At 41.8% G+C, this 23,779-nt stretch overlaps 1 protein-coding gene across 2 annotated transcripts in view; it reads left to right on the forward strand.

The window, feature by feature from the left end:
- BTBD1 (BTB domain containing 1) overlaps nt 1-23,779 on the forward strand; it is a 43,838-nt gene that overhangs the window by 12,685 nt on the left and 7,374 nt on the right. For both annotated transcript variants that reach the window (XM_046008635.1, XM_046008636.1), the window contains exons 3-5: nt 5,725-5,830; nt 12,782-12,979; nt 18,231-18,423. In XM_046008635.1, the coding sequence (XP_045864591.1) occupies nt 5,725-5,830; nt 12,782-12,979; nt 18,231-18,423 (497 nt within the window). The remainder of the gene's footprint in view (nt 1-5,724; nt 5,831-12,781; nt 12,980-18,230; nt 18,424-23,779) is intronic.

A 23,779-nucleotide genomic window follows, 5' to 3' on the forward strand; every position in this document is an offset into this window, starting at 1 on the left:
GGTTTCAAGTCCAGAAAAGTTCTAAGATTTACTGTCTTTGGACTTAATCTGAAAGTTTGGAGGAGTTAGAATTTAAGGTTTATATGAAATACTCTTTCTCTGATATTTAAACATTTTCACTAAAGGCAGTATACATACAGAAAAGTACACATTGCCGTAAGCACACAGGCTGATGGATTTTCACGTACTGAACACATCTGTGGAACCATTAACCAGTCTTTACCATATTATTTGGCATTTATTAGATGCCTGTAATCTGAGCTTAATACTTCAGCTATAAATAAATCACTGTTTTTCTCTTTAGACAAAGTTATAATACCCTTATATGAATTGTTTTAAAAATTCCAAGATAAGGGCACTTGGGTGGCTCAGTCGTTAAGCGTCTGTCTGCCCTCAGCTCGGGTCATGATTCCGGGGTCCTGGGATTGAGCCCTGCATCAGGCTCCCTGCTCTGTGGGAAGCCTCCTTCTCCCTCTCCCACTCCCCCCATTCGTCGTGTTCTCTTTCTTGCTGTCTCTCTCTGTCAGATACATAAATAAAATCTTAAAAAAAAAAATTCTAAGCTAGCCTATAGCCATTTGTGAAGGACTGAATTGTCTCCAAAATGTATGTGTTGAAATCCTAGTTCCCAGCAGCTCAGAATGTGATCTTACTTGGAGATGGGGTCTTTACAGGGGTAAGCAAGTTAAAATGAGGACAAAGAAAAAAAAATTCTAAGCTGATAATATGTAATCCTATTGAGTATTAGTGCTGGACCCACTCACAGATGTCCCCTAGCTCAACCCTTTCATTTTCCAAATGGGAAAACTAGAACCTGGGCTGCTGAACTGCATGCCCAAAGGTCACAACAGGCTAGCTGGGGCCGGAGCCCCAAGCTCAGGGTTTCTGGCCTTGCATCCGTTCTGTTTTATAGAGAATGTCTGAAGGCACCTTTTATCATTGGGTTTCTTCCCATCTTCTGTCATCAGATACTTGTAGTTAGGGAAGAAAGAGCATGCTGACGTATACGGACGTAATCACAGAACCCACGTCTGTGTACAGCCTGCCCAGCCCTGAGCTAGCCGCTTTGCATGTATCAGCGCATTTACTTACGCAGCAAGTGATAGAATTATCACAGTTACGTGCATTCCAACTCTGCGGTAATTTACTGTTACCCCTTTTGGACGGTGAAGAAATGAAAGCTCAGGGAAGTATCTTACTTACCATTAGACAGGAAGTGGTAAAATGAAGATCGCAAGCTTCAGCCGGTGGTGGTTAAGGTGCGGCGTATTGATGGCGTGACAACAGCAGAACGCACTGGGTGACGCCTGTGCGCTAGCCCCTCGTGTGCCGTCTCGGCAGTAACTGGGAGGTGCAGGTGTTCTAGGGGACAGTTTTCTTACTGTCCCCATTTTATGGCTAAGGAGATAGAGGCAGAGAGACATGAAATAACCAAGTCATAGAACTATTAGGCAGTGTCTCCCTGCATTTCTTCCTCTTCTGAGTATGTGATGAAAATCTAATATGGGAGTTGATATTCATAAGATTCTTTACTGTCCAAGGCTTTTAAGGTATGTGGAGAGGATCACTTAATTACTTTGATTTTGAAAGCTGAGAGAAAAATTCAGAAACCAATAAACTAAACTATGAGCACAATACAGTTTCTAATTCAGGTCCAAGGTGGAACCTGAGCGTCTGGATTTCTCACGGGCTTTCAGAGGACCCCGGTGCTTCTGGACCACACTTTGAGTAGTAAGGGTTAACACATGTCCCTAGGAGAACAAAAAGGAACTTCTCAGTGCCCTGTTGGTCTGAGAATCCAGTACTATTGCACATTTTCATTGGTGGGGTCATGTGACTTAGCCCACAAAGTGTCATGTGAATTTCTTATTTCAGCCAAGTGAGTCATTTGAACTCAACATGTTCATTTATTTGAGAGGACCTATGCCAGCTTCATGCTAACACAAAAGGCCAGTATGCTGTACCAGCATGGGCTAGACGGGGGAAACATTTTTTATGAAATGATACAATCATACTGATATTTTTTCAGAGATAATGCCAGACCCAAACTAAATTTTGGGAAAATGTATTTTACTCTAAGTAGCAACAATAGATCCCATAGGAAACTTGATATTGCCTGTGTAACCTGAGGAGTAACTGAAATTGCTATTCTGAATAAAACAATTTTTGCCAAAAATTGAAACGTAAGTTTTTACGTAAACACTAGCTAAAAATATAGTTGAGTTGGTGCGTTAAAATATTTCCTGATACTAGAATTTCATTGGATAAAAATGTACTAATTTCCATATTTTAAAATTGCATGAACTATGATCCTAGCCTGGATCCTCTTCCAGAAGGAAAAGTGTTATAAAAAAACACTGGTTTGGGGCGCCTGCGTGATGCAGTTGGTTAAGTGACCACCTCTTGGTTTTGGCTCAGGTCATGGTCTCAGAGTCATGAGATTGAGCCCTGGGCCAGCTCCGCACTTGGCTCGAGGTCTGCTTCAGTGTCTTTCTCCCTCGCCCTCTGCCTGCCTGCCCCCGTTCCTCTGCACGTGCGTGTGTGCTCGCTCACTCTCAAAGTCCGTTGGCAAAATTGAAATACAGTGATAAAAATATTAATATGGTTATTTACCAAAGTTGATCACTATGGGCTATATAAGAGAATATTCTTATTCTTAGGAAATACATACTGAAGTATTTAAAGGTAAGGGCAGGGATGTGTGTCATTTATTCCTGAACAGTTCACCTCAAGTAAACATGCAGACACTATACATTGCCTATTTTCTTACACATTATTATCCCGTTTACATACATATGTGTATGTGTGTGTAAATACAAATATATATATATGAAATGTGTCTGTGTGTGTAGAGAGAGTGCAGATGATGGAACAAGACAAGTAATATTTAGAAGGGTAAATCTGGGTAAAGGTGTATGGGTGTTCTTTTCACTTGCAACTTTTCTGTAAATTTGAAATATTTCTTTTTTTTTTGAAAGTATTTCTAAATTTAAAAAATATAAGAGAAAATTACAAGAAATAGAGTTAATTTTATCCTCCTAGATCAGATTTTTTTTTTTTGGTGGAAAAATTTGACTAAGAAAATTAATACAAGGCCAATATATAATCTATCTATATATATAATATATATAATATATATAATATATAATCTAGCATTTTCAGACATGTTCGAGTATTCTATAATTTTAAGAAATATTCTACTGACTTAAAATACATACATATTTTATGTATGTAAATATATATCATGTATTATGTATCTTTTATTTTTTTAAAAAAGATTTTACTTATTTATTTGACAGACACAAGCAGGCAGAGAGGCAGGCAGGGAGAGAGGGGAAGCGGGATCCCCACTGAGCAGAGAGCCCAATGTGGGATTCGATCCCAGGACCCTGAGATCATGACCTGAGCCGAAGGCTGAGGCTTAACCCCACTGAGCCACCCAGGCTCCCCTATCTTTTATTTTTTTAATAAAGATTTTATTTTAGAGGGAGCGAACAGGAGGGGTGGCACAGAGAGATGGAGGGAGAGACTCTCAGGCAGACTCTCCACTACATGCCTAGCCTGATGTGGGGCTCGATCTCATGACCCTGAGATTGTGACCTGAGCCAAAATCAGGAGTCGGGCTCTTAACTGACTGAGCCACCCAGGTGGTCCCATATATATATCTGTTTTAAATTTAATTCAGTGTTTTCATTGTTCTCTTCTCTCCCCCATAAAACACAAGATAACTGTTGAGTTTAGGGACGTTTGTTATTCAGCGGCATCTGAGTTACTGAATCCCTTGAAAACGGATTTTATTTTATAAATAAATGAAGACTCATCAGCCATGCCAGGTAATGCTTAGTTAATTGGCAGTATTGTCAGCAGGATTCTGCGTGACCCAGGCGGAATACTTCTGTGTGTTTTGTGTTTGTCCATACTGTTAAATGTAAATATTTCTGACCCTTGGCCAGGGTGAAAGCTTGGTCATCGGCATACCTATTATCATCACATCTTTTTTCAGCATTATATTGTTTTTTGTTTTTTTTTTAAGATTTTATTAGAGAGTGCACGAGCGGGGTGAGGGCCAGAGGGGGAAGCAGACTACCTGCTGAGCAGGACCCCGCCCCCCCAAATGCCGGGCTTGATCCTGGGACTCCAGGATCATGACCTTACCTGAAGGCAGACACTTAACCTTAACTGAGCCACATCTTAACTGAGCCACATAGGTCCCCCAGTGTTAATGGTTTTTAAATCTCATTTGAGTTTGGATTTTCTGCCCCTTTCCTCCACGACTGACTTTTTTTTTTTTTTTTTTAAGATTTTATTTATTTACTTGACAGAAAGAGATCACAAGTAGGCAGAGAGGCAGGCAGAGAGAGAGGAGGAAGCAGGCTCCCCGCTGAGCAGAGAGCCCGATGCGGGACCCAATCCCAGGACCCTGAGATCATGACCCGAGCCGAAGGCAGTGGCTTAACCCACTGAGCCACCCAGGTGCCCCTAAACTTGTTTTTATTTTTGTGTTCTTTTGTTTTTGTTTTATTTTATCTTTTTTTTTTTTAAAGAGTAAGCAACCCAGGATAGGAGGCAGAGAGGGGAAGAGAGAGAGAGAGGATTTTTTAAAAAATACATTTTGTTTATTTATTTGACAGAGAGAACAATACCACAAGCAGGCAGAAAGGCAGGCTGTGGGGGGGCGGGGGGAAGCAGGCTCCCCACCGAGCAGAGAGCCCAATGCGGGGCTTGATCCCAGGACCCTAAGATCATGACCTGAGCCAAAGGCAGTCTTAACCCACTGAGCCACCCAGGCGCCCCAAGAGATAGAGGATTTTAAGCAGACTCCATGGTCAGCACAGAGCCCAGTGTGGGGCTGGATCTCATGACCCTGTATCATGACCTGAGCCACCCAGGTGCCCCAAACTTTTTTTTTTTGTTAATTATAATATGCATCCTATTAACCACATTATCAACTTGACTTCTGACTTCTTAAAGCCCAGATCAGCTTTTGTTTGGAACCCTGCAGTGTAATTCTGCTCAATTTATGCTGGGGCTTCTTTTGTTTGTCAGTGTTTGTGGGATTCGTTCATATCATTGTGCGTGGCTGTAGCTCGCTCTTCGGTCGGATGCCATCCTGGGACTATATGCTTTTCTGTTGTTGGGCCTGCTTTTTCCTCAGGCACCCAGAGCTCGCATGCTCTGGAACTCTTGTACTTCATTCTCTCTCCACAGTCAAGACGGAAAATGGAAGGGGAAAAAATCTGTTTGTACTGGTATGCTTGACAGTTGATACCATTTGGTGAAAATATCCTAATAAAACTCGGATTTAAGTAATGACTTTACAGTATAACTAGTTAGATCATGTTAGGCAAGTTGTATATCTTTGGATCCGCATCTGGAAAATGGGATGATAATGTCTGCCTCATCTAACCTAGAGTGTTTGGTAATGATCAAAATCAGTGTAAGAACCAGGCAGTGTGTATATAGGAGCACATGGAAAGAAAAGTATCAAGGTTGCCAGCGCTAATGTGACTTGTTGTCTGAGCAAAGGCTTTTGTGCTTGTAGCTTTTCGTTTCTGGCTACAGAATGGAAAGTTTTAAGAATAGGTACACATTTCAATGGTATTTAAGACAGGTGTTTTACATGATTAGCAATTCTAACTATAACTGTTTGCAGTGTTCACTTTGAATATGTATGGGCTGAAAGCAAAACAACTATGAAAATAAAATAACTATCTTTTTGTTTAGGCTCGACTGTTTGATGAACCTCAGCTTGCTAGTCTTTGTCTCGACACGATAGACAAAAGCACGATGGATGCGATCAGCGCGGAGGGCTTTACCGACATCGACATCGGTAAGTGCGCCCGTGGGCGAGCAGTGCGGCCTACGGACGGTAACGCTGTGTCAGTCAGCCTTGCTGCCGGGTGGGCTGTTACTGGAAAGTGGCACTTTGTACCAAATTGGGTAAGTCTGTCTCTTAAGAGTGCTGCTTTATTGTGGTGATATATTCCTAAAGGTCGTATCTACTTCGCAACCTTGTAAAAAAAAAAAAAAATGCATGCACACCATTGCGCAACATTATAGTCAGGTCATTGACATACAGAGTGAGATGTGATTTTTCTTAAGGAAACTATGATCTGATTGGAGACTCAAGGGACACATATGTGAAATTTAAGAGTTAAGACATAGAAAATTCTGGATAGCATACAGCAAAATGTGATTTTGCCTTTTCTGAGCTAGAGATATAGAAAATAATCACTATGCAAATCCAAAACATGGAAAGATTGCCTCCCATTGAAGAGCGTTAGGAATGTCTTGACGGGGAGAGTCCGATCTGGGCTGTGAAGAATGGGTAGCATTTGGGTAGTGCAGAGGGGAGGGCATTCGAGGCAGGTGAAACCACAGGAAGAAGCGGATGGGGGTGGGCGGTGTGCGGCCGGGCTGCATGGGACTGGCTAGGATGGTGGAGGAGTTTGACTATTGTTCTAGGAGAGCTGAGAGAGCTGACCCAGGCCTGTGACCTCACATACTGTCTTCATCATGATGGACACAATGTATATTCGATATCTGTGATTGTCTGTTATTATTTACCTTGCTGGCAGACAGAAAAAAGCATGGGCAGGGAGAACACCCCCATCTTGAAAGCTTGGCCTTTAAGTGGAACCAGCATTTTCACTCCTCATTGTCTCAAATTTGGTCTCATGATCCCATGTAACTTCAGAGGAAGGTCAGGAAGAAGAGAAAACAGCACCTGCTGCCGCCTCTGTCTGTGCCTGACCTAGTCTCCTGCCGTCCTCTCCACCATTCTCTCCCTTTCATATGCACTGGCGAGGGTCATTTCTCTTTTGAGCCTTTGTGTTTACTGTTCCATTGGTTAGAATCCTTTCCCCTGAATCTGTATGTGGCTTCCTCCTTTATATTGTTCTGATACGGAGTTAAACGAGACCTGAGACAGACCACCTCAGACCTTAGTCCGCGTAGATACCACATTCCCCTGAACTGTCCCTGTGCTGTTGCTCTGACTGATTTTTCCTCATGATACATTTTACTACTTGAAATTCTTAAGTATTTTCTGTTTATGATGGTTGTCTAGCTTCCCCACCTAGATTATAAACGTTTTTTTAAGGACTTTATTTCTCAATAATCTCTACACCAAACATGGGGCTTGAACTTAAAACCCTGAGATCAGAAGTCATGTGCTTACTGACTGAGCCAGCCGGGTACTCCTGACTGTAAACTTTTTTGAAGGCAGGGACTTTGCCTTGTTTACCATGGTGTCTTGAACACTGATGACAGGAGAACATAGTACGTGCTGAGTTAACATTCGCTCACCAACTGGATCATCTAGAACGTTGCCTTTCCTTCCGCCTTGGCTAGCTCACTCAGTCTTCACGTCTTGGCTCGAATTCTACTTCTGCAGTGACTCCTCTCTCAAGAGCTAATGTCCCACCCTCTTCAGTGACAGTGAGTGTGTTCGGTTACAACAGCATCCCATTGACAGCATGTCTGTCTGTCCATCGCACAGTACCTTGGGAAGGATTTATACTCATTTCGCATTAATTATCCTGAAGGGTGGTGGCTAGATTCCTCCCCACTATACGTAGTAGGCCACTGACTGGATGACAGAGAGCCCCAGGCACCACCCGCATTGCTGAAGAAACACCGCTTTGTCCTGATTTTCTTCCCCGTAAGGGGTTGGCAATTACGCCATCGGTACTTCAGTCTGGGTCTGACGTAATACTGTTTGCATCCGGGTGGCTTCCTCCTGGAAGCTGTTTTCAAAGTAGCCCCCGTGGTCCGCGGGCCTTCGGAACCTGGAATCCCTGAATGGGGTGTAGATCCTCCAAATACTGGTTGATTTGATTTGACCTCCTGCTGCTTGTGGTAAAGTCTAGCCTTGCTTCATGTTTGCAAAACATAATCTTGGATGTTTTTATGATCTTTATTAGGCTCCGCTGCCAACAGAAGACCTGTGTGTTTCCACACTGCAGTCTAGTTGGCCTCCAATGCACTTGTTAAGATTTGCGATTGAAAGAGAAGCCTAGGAGCTGAGAGGAGGCTGTGCCAGGCCTCACGAGCTCTTCATGCGGTTTATGGTTTTAGATTCCGGGGGCGCTTTTTCTCCTCTGGGATTGGAATATATGTGCTGGAGGGATGTGCTTGCCATTTTCCAAGTAGAGAGATGCCATTTCTCTCACAGCTGTTTGCTAAGGGAAGAAGACAATAGGTCACACTCATGGGAAAAAAAGGGAATTTACATTATGCTAAAGGCAGTATAATGTGCTGTTTTTTCCCCCTGGTGATATTTTAAGTTTTTGTGTTTATCTTTACTGAAGCTTGTCAGCATGCAGCACAGAGATTAGTAGATCCAGTTTTCCCACTGAGTGATTAGTTATGGTCAGTGTATATTCCTAATCCTTTAAGTATCGAGGCATAAGGGTTTACATTCGTTTACCTGTGAAAAGTTTTATGGAGCCTTAATTTATATTCATCTGCTCAGCTACAAAAGAAGGAAAAATGTGATTTAAAAAAAATATATATGTAATTATCAAAGCCATCTATGAAAAACCCACCGCAAATATCATTCTCAATGGAGAAAAACTGAAAGCTTTTCCGTTAAGGTCAGGAACACGGCAGGGATGTCCATTATCACCACTGCTATTCAACATAGTACTAGAAGTCCTAGCCTCAGCAATCAGACAACAAAAAGAAATTAAAGGCATCCAAATTGGTAAAGAAGAAGTCAAACTATCACTCTTCGCAGATGATATGATACTATATGTGGAAAACCCAAAAGACTCCACTCCAAAACTGCTAGAACTTGTACAGGAATTCAGTAAAGTGTCAGGATATAAAATCAATGCACAGAAATCAGTTGCATTTCTGTACACCAACAACAAGACTGAAGAAAGAGAAATTAAGGAGTCAATCCCATTTACAATTGTACCCAAAACTATAAGATACCTAGGAATAAACCTAACCAAAGAGACTAAGAATCTATACACAGAAAATTATAAAGTACTCATGAAAGAAATTGAGGAAGACACAAAAAAATGGAAAAATGTTCCATGCTCCTGGATTGGAAGAATAAATATTGTGAAAATGTCTATGCTACCTAAAGCAATCTACACATTTAATGCAATCCCTATCAAAATACCATCCATTTTTTTCGAAGAAATGGAACAAATAATCCTCAAATTTATATGGAACCAGAAAAGACCTCGAATAGCCAAAGGAATATTGAAAAAGAAAGCCAAAGTTGGTGGCATCACAATTCCGGACTTCAAGCTCTATTACAAAGCTGTCATCATCAAGACAGCATGGTACTGGCACAAAAACAGACACATAGATCAGTGGAACAGAATAGAGAGCCCAGAAATCGACCCTCAACTCTATGGTCAACTAATCTTCGACAAAGCAGGAAAGAATGTCCAATGGAAAAAAGACAGCCTCTTCAATAAATGGTGCTGGGAAAATTGGACAGCCACATGCAGAAAAATGAAATTGGACCACTTCCTTACACCACACACGAAAATAGACTCCAAATGGATGAAGGACCTCAATGTGAGAAAGGAATCCATCAAAATCCTTGAGGAGAAAGCAGGCAGCAACCTCTTCGACCTCAGCTGTAGCAACATCTTCCTAGGAACAACGGCAAAGGCAAGGGAAGCAAGGGCAAAAATGAACTATTGGGATTTCATCAAGATCAAAAGCTTTTGCACAGCAAAGGAAACAGTTAACAAAACCAAAAGACAACTGACAGAATGGGAGAAGATATTTGCAAACGACATATCAGATAAAGGGCTAATATCCAAAATCTATAAGGAACTTAGCAAACTCAACACCCAAAGAACAAACAATCCAATCAAGAAATGGGCAGAGGACATGAACAGACATTTCTGCAAAGAAGACATCCAGATGGCCAACAGACACATGAAAAAGTGCTCCACGTCACTCGGCATCAGGGAAATACAAATCAAAACCACAATGAGATATCACCTCACACCAGTCAGAATGGCTAAAATTAACAAGTCAGGAAATGACAGATGCTGGCGAGGATGTGGAGAAAGGGGAACCCTCCTCCACTGTTGGTGGGAATGCAAGCTGGTGCAACCACTCTGGAAAACAGCATGGAGGTTCCTCAAAATGTTGAAAATAGAACTACCCTATGACCCAGCAATTGCACTACTGGGTATTTACCCTAAAGATACAAACATAGTGATCCGAAGGGGCACGTGTACCCGAATGTTTATAGCAGCAATGTCTACAATAGCCAGACTATGGAAAGAACCTAGATGTCCATCAACAGATGAATGGATAAAGAAGATGTGGTATATACACACAATGGAATACTATGCAGCCATCAAAAGAAATGAAATCTTGCCATTTGCGACGACGTGGATGGAACTAGAGCGTATCATGCTTAGTGAAATAAGTCAATCGGAGAAAGACAACTATCATATGATCTCCCTGATGTGAGGACATGGAGAAGCAACATGGGGGGGTAGGGGGATAGGAGAAGAATAAATGAAACAAGATGGGATTGGGAGGGAGACCAACCATAAATGACTCTTAATCTCACAAAACAAACTGGGGGTTGCTGGGGGGAGGTGGGATTGGGAGAGGGGGAGCGGGCTATGGACATTGGGGAGGCGAGGCGAACCATAAGAGACTATGGACTCTGAAAAACAACCTGAGGGTTTTGAAGGGTCAGGGGTGGGAGGTTGGGGCAACCTGAGGGTTTTGAAGGGTCAGGGGTGGGAGGTTGGTGGTGGGTAATGGGGAGGGCACGTTTTGCATGGAGCACTGGGTGTTGTGCAAAAAGAATGAATACTGTTACGCTGAAAAAATAAATAAAATGGGAAAAAAAAATATGTATAACCTGTTCATTTTTAACATATCATTGAGCCCCTGCTGTGTTCTGGGTACTGAGACGTCTTTGCTGGCATGATAGCTGTGGTTTGATACCGACCAGATAGATACTGAGTGTGTAGACCGTTACAGAATGCAATTTTTTAAGATAAAATTTTCTTAGATGTGTAATACTGGGTAATTTAAGCATATTTAATGTCTTCATTGATTTTTGCTGTATTGACATCCTCCTTTTTATTTGAATTTTGTCATTATTAGTGCTCATTATGAGTATCAGTTATTGTATAGTGAAGCCTTCAGGACTCTGAAGTGTTTTATTGTATGTGTGCTTTTATTTTGTTTTTAATTATTTATTTATTAATTTATTTTGGAGTGGGGAGGTGGTGAGCGCAGACGGAGGGCCGGAGGGAGCCGGAGAGAATACTCAAGCAGATTTCCAGATTTCCTCTCTTCTCAGCCCATTTGTGGGCAGCCTATCACTTTACTCTAGTGTGCTGGCCTCTAAGGCGCCCTCTCCGGACTGCTGCTTCTGGTCTACTGTAGAGAAGCTGAGTTTTTTTTGTTTTTGTTTTTGGTTTTGGTTTTGGTTTTGTTTTTAATTTTGCCTCTGATAAAAGGAGAAGGATTCCAAGTGAAGGCCTGAGTTCTGGGCATGACATTTATACTTGGACATCAGATAGGGAGTTCAGACTCAAGATGTCCCGGATTAAACTCCAGATCACACCTCTCACCATCCCTCAAAACCTCCTTCACAGGCTTTCCCATCTCAGTCGATGCCCCTGTTATCCCTCCGTTGCGTAGACTCTAAAGTTGGGAATTATCCTTGACCCCTCTCCGTCACCCTCTCTATTCAGTCTGTGAGGACATCACACTGAGTCATCCTTCCGAATGCATCCGAAGCCGATCACTTTCACTTCTTCCTGCTGCTCCTGGCCATCGTCACCTCTGACCTGGCTCAGAGCAGGAGCCTGCTAACTGATCTCATTTCCACTCTGCCTCCACTCTCTCTTCTCAACACGGCTGCCAGCGTGGTCCTTTTACAACATAAATGTCACAGCCCCAAATCCTCTAGGGGTTTGGTTCCCCTTCCCACACAGAGTAAAAGCCAAATGATCTGTAGGGTGCTGTAGGATTACACCTCACTGCTCCCATTTGTGGCCTCATCGCCGACCACTTTTTTCCCCTTGCTCACTGCTGTCTAGCCACGCTGGCCTCCTGGTTGGTCCTCACACTTGCCAGGCACACGTTCATGTGTGGGCCTCCACACAGGCGGTCCTGGTACTCCTGGCTAGGCTTCTGTTTGGCTGACTCCCCCCCGCCCCGCCCCCAGATCAAGTCTTATTAGCTCACATGAGCCACCCAAGCCGTCCTATTTGAAACTGTACTTACGGTTCCCCTTACTCTGCTCTTGTCCTACACGTGTCATCTAACATCATAATGTTTACCCCCATTAGAATATAAGTGCCACGAAGGCAGATTTGCTCAGTGATGCATCCTCAGCATCTAGAACAGAGCCTGACACATAGAGTACCTAATGGGGAGTATTTGGGGAACGGGTAAATGGTTATCTGTAGACTTTGTGAATTTATGAATGTTACTAATTTGAAGCCATTTTCTCTGACTGACTGACTGTTAATCTTACTCTGGATATTGGGGTTTGCTTGATAAATGGCACAGATACACAAGGAGATACTACACCTGACTTTCCATGTATGATAAGGAGTTGAGTGTTAATTTTTATAACAATTTTTTTTAAAGAAAACTTTGCTGTTTAATTCCTTTCATTCTTCAGTGTTTTTTATATAGAGTCTATAGTTTTAAGTCTCTAGCCTGTTTTTTATTGAAAATTGAAAACGTAAGCCTGTCTGTTGGTATTGTTTTGTTAAAGAGCAAAATATTCCTAATTTGCTTTATTTTTGTATTTTACTTGTAGACACTCTCTGTGCAGTTCTCGAGAGAGACACACTTAGTATTAGAGAAAGTCGACTTTTCGGAGCTGTTGTGCGATGGGCAGAAGCGGAATGTCAAAGACAACAATTGCCCGTGACTTTTGGAAACAAACAGAAAGTTCTAGGAAAAGCACTGTCCTTGATCCGGTTTCCGCTGATGACCATTGAGGAGTTTGCAGCAGGTAGGGCTACACCCTGACCAGAATCGGTGTGCAGCCAGCCGTCAGCCAGCCTTCGTGTGCGAGAGAAGCAGCTGGTGTTTTAGGAGTTCTAGTCCCATGATATGTGAGTGTGAGTGTGTGTGTGTGATTTCTTCTACTTCTCCTGAGAGCCCTTCAGGATAACATTATATGTTACTTATTTTGATACATGCATTGGGTTCTTTTTTTCCCCCCTCGGAGTGGAGTTTCACGCAGGTTATGTTAGTTTCAGGTACACCACAAGGTGATTCTGTTCTACAAGGCCATGTGCTCACCACAGTGTAGCCACCGTCTGTCACCACGCCGCGCTATGACAGCGGCATTGACTGCATTCCCTATGCTGAGCCTTTTGTTGCTGTGACTTCTTCCTCCCATAACTGGAAGCCTGGATTCCCACTCTCCTTCCTGCATTTTCCCGCCCCCCCACTCCCCACCCACCCCTCTGACGACCACCAGTTTGTTCTGTTTATGGGTCTGATCCTGCCTTTTTTGTTTATCCATTTGTTTTTATTTGTTTTTATTTTTTCTTTAGATTCCACATGTATGAGTGAATATAGGTTATATTTTTAAAATACTATGAGTATATATAAAAATCATATTTTTATAGAGAACTGAACCTGAGAGGTATTAAGTGCCTTGCTCAAGGTTATAATGATAGATCTTTCTGATTCTTAAGATCAATGCTGCCTTTTTTTTTTTTAAGATTTTATTTATTAGAGGGAGAAAGAGCATGGGAGAGAGAAAAAGCAAGCAAATATGAACAAGGGATGGGTGGAGGGCAGGAGGGGCAGAGGGAGAGGGAGAAGCAAGGCTCCCCACTGAGCAGGGAGTCCACACTCCAGACTCGATCCCAGGACCCCAGGATCATGACCTGAGCCGAAGGCAGACACTTAACTGACTAAGCCACCCAGGTACCCCTGATCGACACTTCTTTTTTTTTTTTTTTTTTTTTTAAAGATTTTATTTATTTATTTGACAGAGAGATCACAAGTAGGCAGAGAGGCAGGCAGAGAGAGAGGGAAGCAGGCTCCCTGCTGAGCAGAGAGCCCGATGCGGGACTCGATCCCAGGACCCTGGGATCATGACCCGAGCCGAAGGCAGCGGCTTAACCCACTGAGCCACCCAGGCGCCCCTGATCGACACTTCTGATGTAAAATCAGAGAGACCCAGGGGTACCTGGGTGGCTGAAGTGTCTGCCATCAGCTCAGGTCATGATCTCTGGGTCCTGAGATCAAGCCCTGATTAGGGCTTCTTGCTTGGCGAGGAGTCTGCTGCTCTCTCTCTCTCTCTCTGCCTCCCCATTGCCTGTGGGCACGTGCTCTCTCTCTCTCTCAAAGAAATAAATATCTTATTAATATGGGGCGCCTGGGTGGCTCAGTGGGTTAAGCCTCTGTCTTCAGCTCAGGTCATGATCTCAGGGTCCTGGGATGGAGCCCCGCATTTGGCTCTCTGCCCAGCGGGGAGCCTGCCTTCCTCTCCCCCTCTGCCTGCCTCTCTGACTACTTGTGATCTCTCTGTCAAATAAGTAAAATCTTAAGATAAATAAATAAATAAATAAATACGTATATATGTATGTATGTGTATATAACACGCATATATATGGGGTTTTGAATCTTCGTTCTATGACCCATTCTCTTTATCCATATTGACATTGAGTATTACCTGCTTTTAAGTCATGGCCAGGTTGATTAAAGGAAAAAGGAAATCTCATTATTGTTTAAAACTGTATTTTTGTTTACTGGCCATTTGTATTTTTTCTTAACATTTGTGACTTGTTTTTTCTGTTGGGTATTCAAATTTTTCTTGTTGATTTATCATAAATGTTCTAATTTTCTCTGAATTTGTTTTTGTTGGAATCAATGTTTTTTCTTTCTGCAAACTTTTTTATTGAGGCACAACAGCCGCATAATGAAGTGAACACACCCACAGAACCACACTTGCTAGCAGTTTGCCATTTATTACCAGTACCCCAGAAGCCTTCATCATGGTCCTCCAGGCCCCTGCTCTCCCTCCCAAAGGAGGGGCCTGTAAAGTAGTTCTTCTGCGCCTATAAATTAGTTTTGTCTGTTTTTGAACTTTTTTTAGTTTTTATTTTAAACACCTGGTGCTTATCACCCTAAATGCACTCCTTAATCCCCATCACCTGTTTGTCCTGCCTTCCCTCTGGCAACCATCAGTTCTGAGGGTCTGTTTTTTGGTTTGTTTCTTTCTTTTATTTACCCCCTATGATCATTTGTTTTGTTTCTTAAATTCCACATGTGAGTGAAATCATCAGGTAATTGTCTTTTCTGACTGACTGCACTTAGCATTATACTCTCTAGCTCCATCAAGGTCATTGCAAATGGAAAGATTTCATTCTTTTTTATGGCTGAGTCATATTCCTCGGGGTGTGTGTGTGTGTGTGCGCGCGTGCGTGTATGCATGTGTGTGCACGCACACGCACCACATCATCTGTATCCATCAGTTTATGGTCTCTGGGCTGCTTGTGTGTCTCAGCTGTCGTAGGTAATGTTCCTGTACACACTGGGTGCGTCTGTCCATTTGAGTCAGTGGTTTTTATTCTTTAGGTAAATACCCTGTTAGTGTGATTTGCTGGACTGTAGGGGAGTTCTGTTTTTAACTTTTCGAGGAACTTCGTACTGTTTTCCGGAGTGGTTGTATCAGTTTGCCCACCGCAGTGCCAGAGGGCTCCCCTTTCTCCACATCCTCGCAGATATTTATTTCTTTGAGAGAGAGAGAGAGCACGTGCCCACAGGCAGTGGGGAGGCGGTGGGGGGGAGAGCAGCAGACTCCTTACTAAGTTAACATCAGAAGCGTCGATCAGGGGCACCTGGGTGGCTCAGTCAGTTAAGTGCTCTCTCTTGCTCACTCTTTCTCTCTCAAATAAATAAAATCTTTGAAACAGAAAAAGAGCCTGTTTATTTTTGTTTGTTTGCTAGTCCTTTTTTTTCTTTTAAAGATTTTTATTTATTTATGAGAGAGAGAGAGACAGAGTGAGAGAGCATGAGAGGGGAGGTCAGAGGGAGAAGCAGACTCCCCATGGAGCTGGGAGCCTGACGTGGGACTTGATCCCAGGGCTCTGGGATCATGACCTGAGCTGAAGGCAGTTGCTTAACCAACTGAGCCACCCAAGCACCCCTGTCTGCTAGTCTTTTTAAGAGTGAAAATACATAAGTGAAATTTCACACATAAGTGAAATCATATGGTATTTGTTTTTGTTTGACTTATTTTACTTAGTTTAATGCCCTCTAGCTCCATCCATGTTGTTGTGGATGGCAAGATTCATTCTTTCTTTACGGCTGAGTAGTATTCCCTTGTAATATATACCGCATCTTCTTTATCTTTTTGTCTGTCGATGATACTTGGGTTGCTTCTTTGTCTTGGCTTTTGATAAATAGAAAATCTTAATTTTAATGAAATTCATTTATCAATCTTTTTCTTTAGTAAGGTGAAGGCTTTCTGTGTCTTTAAGAAATTTGCCAGCCTTGGGGCGCCTGGGTGGCTCAGTGGATTAAGCCGCTGCCTTCGGCTCAGGTCATGATCTCAGGGTCCTGGGATCGAGCCCCGCGTCGGGCTCTCTGCTCCGCAGGGAGCCTGCTTCCTCTTCTCTCTCTGCCTGCCTCTCTGCCTACTTGTGATCTCTCTCTCTGTCAAATAAATTAAAAAATAAAATCTTTAAAAAAAAAAGAAAAAAGAAAAGAAATTCGCCAGCCTCAAGGTTATTAAGATATTCTCTTAAGTTCTCTTAAAGAAGTTTTAATGTTTCACATTTAACATTTAGATCTGTAAACCAGTTGGATTTTTGGGTTTTTTTGTATTGTTTTCTCACACATGTGTATGGTGTGAGGTAGAAGTTAAGGTTCATCTTCCCCCATGTAACTACATATTAAAAAACTACCCTTGCCCGATCCATTGCAGGGCCAACTTTGTTGTAAATCAGGTGATTTTGTTTGAATTAATCTGTTTCTGGAGTGTGTGCTCTGTTCCACTGTTATATTTGTTTATTCTTGTACCAGTTCTACATAGTTTTACACCAGATCTTGAAATCTGGTGGTGAAAATTCTCCAGCTTTATTCTTCTTCAAGATTATGTTGGCTATTTTTTGTCTTTTTGCATTTTTGTATAAATAAATTTTTTACTCAGCTTGTCAATTTCCACCCCCCCTCCCCAAAATTATGGGATTTTGATTGGAATTGTGTTGAATCTGTTGGAGATAATTGACATTTTTATAATATTACTTGTCACTAATACTTATAATATTTTATAATATTTTTAGTCTGCTGAGAGTTTTATCATTTATCAGCTGCTTCTCTTCTTTTCAGATAGTGATAGAATAGTTCCCCCATTTATTTTTGTTTTTTCAAATATGGAATTGACTTTATTAAGCAATGCATGAGTTGGGCAGCATCCGTCTAGCAAGCAGAGAGATACTCTTTGCCATATTTTCTTAATATGGTGAACTCCACTTGTTTTTCCAATTTAAACCTACTTTGGATTCCTTATATAAGCCAGACTTAGTTGTCATTCTTTATCCTATGTTACCAAATCCAATTTGCTAAACTTTTTAAAAAATAGATTTTATTTATTTATTTGACAGAGACCACAAGTAGGCGGAGAGGCAGGCAGGGGTTGGGGGAAGCAGGCTCCCTGCTGAGCAGAGAGCCCAATGTAGGGCTCTATCCCAGGACCCTGAGATCATGACCTGAGCCGAAGGCAGAGGCTTAACCCACTGAGCCACCCAGGCACCCCTAATTTGCTAAACTTTTAAAATTATTTTTATGACTACTTCATGAGAGAAATTAGTCTATAATTTTCCTTTCTTGGAATGAAATTGTGGAATTTTGATTACCAAGTTTCTACTGGTCGCATACAAAAGTTATGGATGTTTCTTTTTTCAGTGTTCAAGAGTTTGTGTAAGATTGGTGTTTTTTTTTCCTTAAGTGTTTAGGAAAATTCACCAGTGAGGATCTAGAGTTCTTTGTGCAAGATTTTGTTTGTTGTTGTTTTTAAGATTTATTTATTTATTAGAGAGGCAGCACTATTAACGCTTAAGTTCCACTATAGAGTAACCTCAAATGCATTTAGAAAGCTTTGAATACATAACCAGAATTTCTCTACCTCTCTGTTACTTTACATCCTCTAGATTTGAATTCACGTTATCATGTGAAGTATTAGAGGGTTAGGAATTGCAAGTCCAGGCGCTTTTCCTGAGGCTCTGTCTTTCTCTTTGCAGGTCCCGCTCAGTCTGGGATTCTGTCCGACCGTGAAGTGGTCAATCTCTTTCTTCATTTCACCGTCAATCCTAAGCCCCGGGTGGAATACATCGACCGGCCACGGTGCTGCCTGCGGGGCAAGGAGTGCTGCATCAACAGGTTCCAGCAGGTGGAGAGCCGCTGGGGCTACAGCGGGACGAGCGACCGCATCAGGTAGCTGCCTCGTGCAGGGGCCAGCACGCGGCTCCCGCTGCAGGAGATCGCTGACCTGGTTTTGTTTGCGACTGTATGTGATCCGCGGTCCAGAGTCAGGGAGGTACAGTCGTCTCCTCACTGGACCGTGACTGCGAGGACCCCTCGGGAAACGAGTGAAAGTAGAAAGGTTTGGGGGCGGGCTTCTGCAGCCTGGGCTCTGTTTGGATGGCCACTGCTGGGCAGCGGGCTCCGCACCTTCATTAAGCAAACCCTTGCTCTTAGGGCGTCTAGCCTGAGCGTTCCCTTTGCACAGGAGGTCACAAAATCTTGAATGGGAAAAAAAATCAAAGAGTCCTGAAAGAAGCATGGATATAAACCTGTTGAGGAATTTATCTTTGCTCTGTTGTGTTTTCTTTAGGTTAAATAACAAAATAAAGTACCAGTTTCGTAAAATGGATTTTTACTTAGGTGATGGCACTTTAGTATCAAACGAGGAACTAATAATAAGTTTGTTAAAAGATAGAATTCTGAGGGGGGGACTCATAATTATTGGGTGAAAATGGAAATAAATGCATTTGTGGACTACTTAATAATCATTCACAATGAGAATATTATATAGGAAAATTTAGGAGATGAGGCCAAAGTGTCACACAAAAGGACAGTAATAATAACCTTCTTTCAATAAATAAAACTAGGGTAGAAATAAATAATTTTGAGCATTCAGCTCAAGTAACTAGAAAATGAATAGCAAAAAAAATTAGAAAAGAGAAGGGAATGGAAAAATGTAGAGATTAATGAATTTAAAACAGTAGAATTAAGAAATCCATAAGCTTGTTTCTTTCTTTTTTTTTTTTTTTAAAGATTTTATTTATTTATTTGACAGAGGAAGATCACAAGTAGACAGAGAGGCAGGCAGAGAGAGAGAGAGAGAAGCAGGCTCACTGCCGAGCAGAGAGCCCGATGCGGGACTCGATCCCAGGACCCTGAGATCACGACCTGAGCCGAAGGCAGCGGCTTAACCCACTGAGCCACCCAGGCGCCCCATAAGCTTGTTTCTTAAAAAAATCAAAATAAATAAACCTCAAAATAGTAAAGGAAGAAAACATACATTTAGGAATAATAATGGGGATATAATATAATCATATATTAAGGCAGTTTTTATTTTACTTCTGAGTTTACTCTGCGCTAATAAATTGAACATCTCGATGGAATGGATCATTTTATAGGCAAATATAAATTATCAGAATTGACTGGAGAAGAAAGCCTGAATAGACCAATTACCAATGGAAGGAATTAAAAGTTATCAAAGAACTGTCCCTTCACAAGGTGGTTTTTACAGGTGAGTTTTATCAAACCTTCAAGGAACAGGTCATTTCCTTGAGACTTAAAAGAAGAAAGTACTTCTTGGTTAATAATTAAAAGAAGCATAACCCTTATACAGGAGTCTGATGAGACAAAAACATTTCTAGGTCAGTCTCATTGCTACAGAAGAACTTCTGCGTAAGATACCAGTGTCTTGAATCTAGCAGTACCTCGGAAAACCAGTACTGTATGAGCTAACAGCGTTTATGTGAAGATTGAGAAAACGGCTCAGTATTAGGAAATACATTAAATACCCATTCACCACAGTAGCAGACCAAAGAAAAAGAGGAATATGATTGTTTCAGTAGGTGTCAGAAAGACTTGATAAAATCTCACCTTCATTCCAGATGTAACTGTTCATAGACTTGGTCTAGAAAAATTCTTTCACATGGTAGACTGTCAAAACCTCGAGAGAGCAATGCTGGCCAGCCTTGCTGGGTTTCAGCAGTATTCTTATAATTCTGGGTGATGGGATTTATTTATGATTGTCCTAAAGAGTAAGGAAATTAGAGCCTTGAATACTGGAAAGGAAGAAGTCTTTTTCATTATCTGCAGATGCATTATCTACGTTAGTACCAGTTCTTCTTTATAATAAAATATTTTATATTCCCTCTCTACTAAACTGATGAAACTCATAGACCGTATGCTTCACACATTGCTTCTAATTGCCATGACGACCCAGTTACAATGGAGCAGTATCCGTAACTGAGAGCAAGTAAAAGCCGTGCTTCGGCGTGTGGGCACTGGGCCGACGGAAGCAGGCAGTGCGCGTGCGCACCGGCGTGCCGAGACCATTACGCTGGCGGGGGACAGGCGTAGCATCCTGTTGTGTCAAAAACCAGGAGCCGTGTTGCTGCCCATCGTGTCTTTTTTTTTTTTTTTTTTTTTAAGGTTTTATGTATTTATTTGACAGACAGAGATCACACGTAGGCAGAGAGGCAGGCAGAGAGAGAGAGGAGGAAGCAGGCTCCCTGCGGAGCAGAGAGCCCGATGCGGGGCTCGATCCCAGGACCCTGAGATCATGACCTGAGCGGAAGGCAGAGGCTTAACCCACTGAGCCACCCAGGTGCCCCCATCATGTCATTTTTTTAAAAAGGTTTCAAATAAAACAAAATACAATCAATCCTATTTATTTCGTTTCCAGATTTGTGACTCGCTGACTCTCTAAAACTTACATATACTCTCCAGATCAGTACTTGCAGTGCTTTCTTAAGTCACAGGCGAGTTTTTTGGGGCCGGGGGACTGTGTTCCTATGTAAGGTCACACAAGGAGATGCTCTGTGCCTTCTTATTTTCTCTATCCTGTGCGAACGGAGATAAGAGAGGGCAGTTCAGGGTCGTGCAGGACAGGCTCTGGGCCACGTGAACCCAAACTCTGCACCTGTTGGTGGGGGACCTCAGGCAAGTCACGGAACACTTATGAACCTTTGTTTTCTCTTTTGTAAAATAAAGGAAATGGAATATACTACGATGAGCTGTTTTTAGGATTATAACCCATATGAGGGGTGTGTGTGTGTGTGTACACATGTTCCCCCCACAAGCAGTGGTTTAGTATTTGTGCAACTTTATAGAATATGATTACTACAAATACGAGAATTGACTATATAATATTTCCTCTCTATATTGATCACCTCTTGTAAAGGTCAGTAAATATTAAAATTGTCATAAAATCTTTGCTTTGTGTTGAAGCACTGTGTGATGCTGGGAACTTGGGGACCCCACTTTACAAAGAGAACAGAGGGCTGGTTATGCCCTAATTCCTTCCTTTGCACAGACAAAGACACATCCTCTCTGCAGAAGTCATCTTGCTTTATAACAACGACGACAAAAAAATGTTTGGTTTCTAAATAAGGTAGAATTAGGTCGAACTCATGTAGTTATAAATGAGTTTTTCACCTGCATGAATTCTGATAGAACACCGGAAAGTTGATTGGGATTCTTTGTTTTGGGAGACTGTCCTAACCATTGCAGTTAATCTGGTGCCCCTGGCTCTCTGCCAGTATTGGCCCTACACCTTGGTGCAAACAGAGCTTGGCCTTCTTGAGGACCGGACTCGTTTTGAGAACAAGGAATCCACCTGGATAACCTCAGGATCAGTAAAAATCTGTTGGAACCAGTGAAAGAGAATAGTGGCCACTTGTGAGAGGTGTGTGCAAGAACCAGTGATGTTCCTGCGTGTCCTCAGAATTCGGCTGCAGAGGTGGGCGGTGGCAAGGGTTGAGTGTGCTCAGTGCCGCTGAACCGCACACTGAAAAATGGCTGAGATGGTACGTTTTGTTGTGTGCTTTGCCACCATAAAAAGACAAAATTTGAAAAATATTTAGATTTTCAGTTAAAATATTAAATAAAAAACTTATCGCTTACAGTGACAACATAAAGGAGCAGGAATAAATCACAAGAAACACACAGTCGAGTACCTTTATGAAAATCTGGAGAACTGGGACTGGAATCCGCGTCTTTCCAGATTAACCCTGTGTGTGCAGTTCCTTCAGAAGTCGCGTGTGTTTGGTACGGAGGAGTGGTTTGCAAAACCGTTCTGAAGTTAGTCTGGGAGACTCAGTGTTTCTCTCTTTAAAAGAGCAGCATGGATCGAATGTGAGAAGTATTACAATGTTAAAATAGGTGTTGTATGGAACACACTAGAGAGTTCAGAAACCAGCCTAACATAGATGAGCATTTAGAGTATAAGGGAGGAAATTTAGAAAAGGAAGAAAGGATTAACCTCTGGGAAAATCAAGTTAGATCCTTTCTGATCCCATCTAGCACTGTCTGTATAAAGTTAAATTTTAACATTAAAAAAATGAAACATGATAGTGCCAGAGGAGATGAATGTTACAGTGGGGTGAGATAGGCTTCTCTGAACTTGGTGGAGATCGTATGATTGGACTACAGATAATACAGCATTTTTACTTCCAAAGCCACCATAAAGTTAATAAATAAATGGCAAACAGGATACTTCCGTAATGGATGTTTACTGACAAAGCACAGCTATATAACATGGCCTTTCAAATCCACATGAAAAAGACACTCATCAGCAGAGAAAAATGGGAAAAGAACATGAGTATTTCATTAAAGAGAAAATCCAGTAATGGTAAGCATATGAGCAAATGTTTTAACTCATTAGTAATCAAAGAAATATGAATAGAATTTGTCAGTCATCAGTTTCTCAGTGGCACAAAGACATGAAAACACTCTGGACTGCTGAACGTGAGATAGAATCAATCTCTGTTCCCTGTGGGGTGGAAAGTGTGCTAGTCTTCCCGGGAAGCAATTTGATAATGTTTATCTAAAGCCTTAAGAATATGCCTTTCATTTTCCTTAGCAGTTCTACTTCTAGGAATTTATACTAGGGACATAATTAAGGCCCCGCAAGGTTATTCATCATGGCACTGTTGTATAATAAAAAATTGGGAATAACCTAGATTATCCAGCAATGAGAAATTATTTAAATGTAGTGGACCAGTAGTTATCATTCAGCCTTTTAAATGAAAAGTTGCAAAATGTGTGTGTGTGTGTGTGTGTGTGTGTGTGTGTGTGTGTGTTCCGAGATGATTTTTTAAAGCAACATGTTCATAGAAAACAAGTGTTACTTTCCCATTGTTAGAAAACAGAACCGAAAGTCTGGAAAGAGAATGCACCAAAGGATAAGTGGGGCCTCTCTCTGGGTCGTAGATTTAGTGATGCTTTAAAATTGTCTTTATTTAGCTGCATTTTCTATTTTTTTTACAGAGAATGTATTACCTTTTTTTTTCTTTTTTTTTTTAGATTTTATTTTATTTTTTTTAATTTTTTTAAAGATTTCTTATGTATTTATTTGACAGAGAGAGATCACAAGCAGGCAGAGAGGCAGGCAGAGAGAGTGAGAGGGAAGCAGGCTCCCTGCCGAGCAGAGAGCCCAATGCGGGACTCGATCCTAGGACCCTGAGATCATGACCTGAGCCAAAGGCAGCGGCTTAAACCACTGAGCCACTATTTATTTGATGGAGAAAGACACAGCGAGAGAGGGAACACC

Source organism: Meles meles, chromosome 6 (genome assembly GCF_922984935.1).
Source record: "Meles meles chromosome 6, mMelMel3.1 paternal haplotype, whole genome shotgun sequence".
Lineage (NCBI taxonomy): Eukaryota > Metazoa > Chordata > Mammalia > Carnivora > Mustelidae > Meles > Meles meles.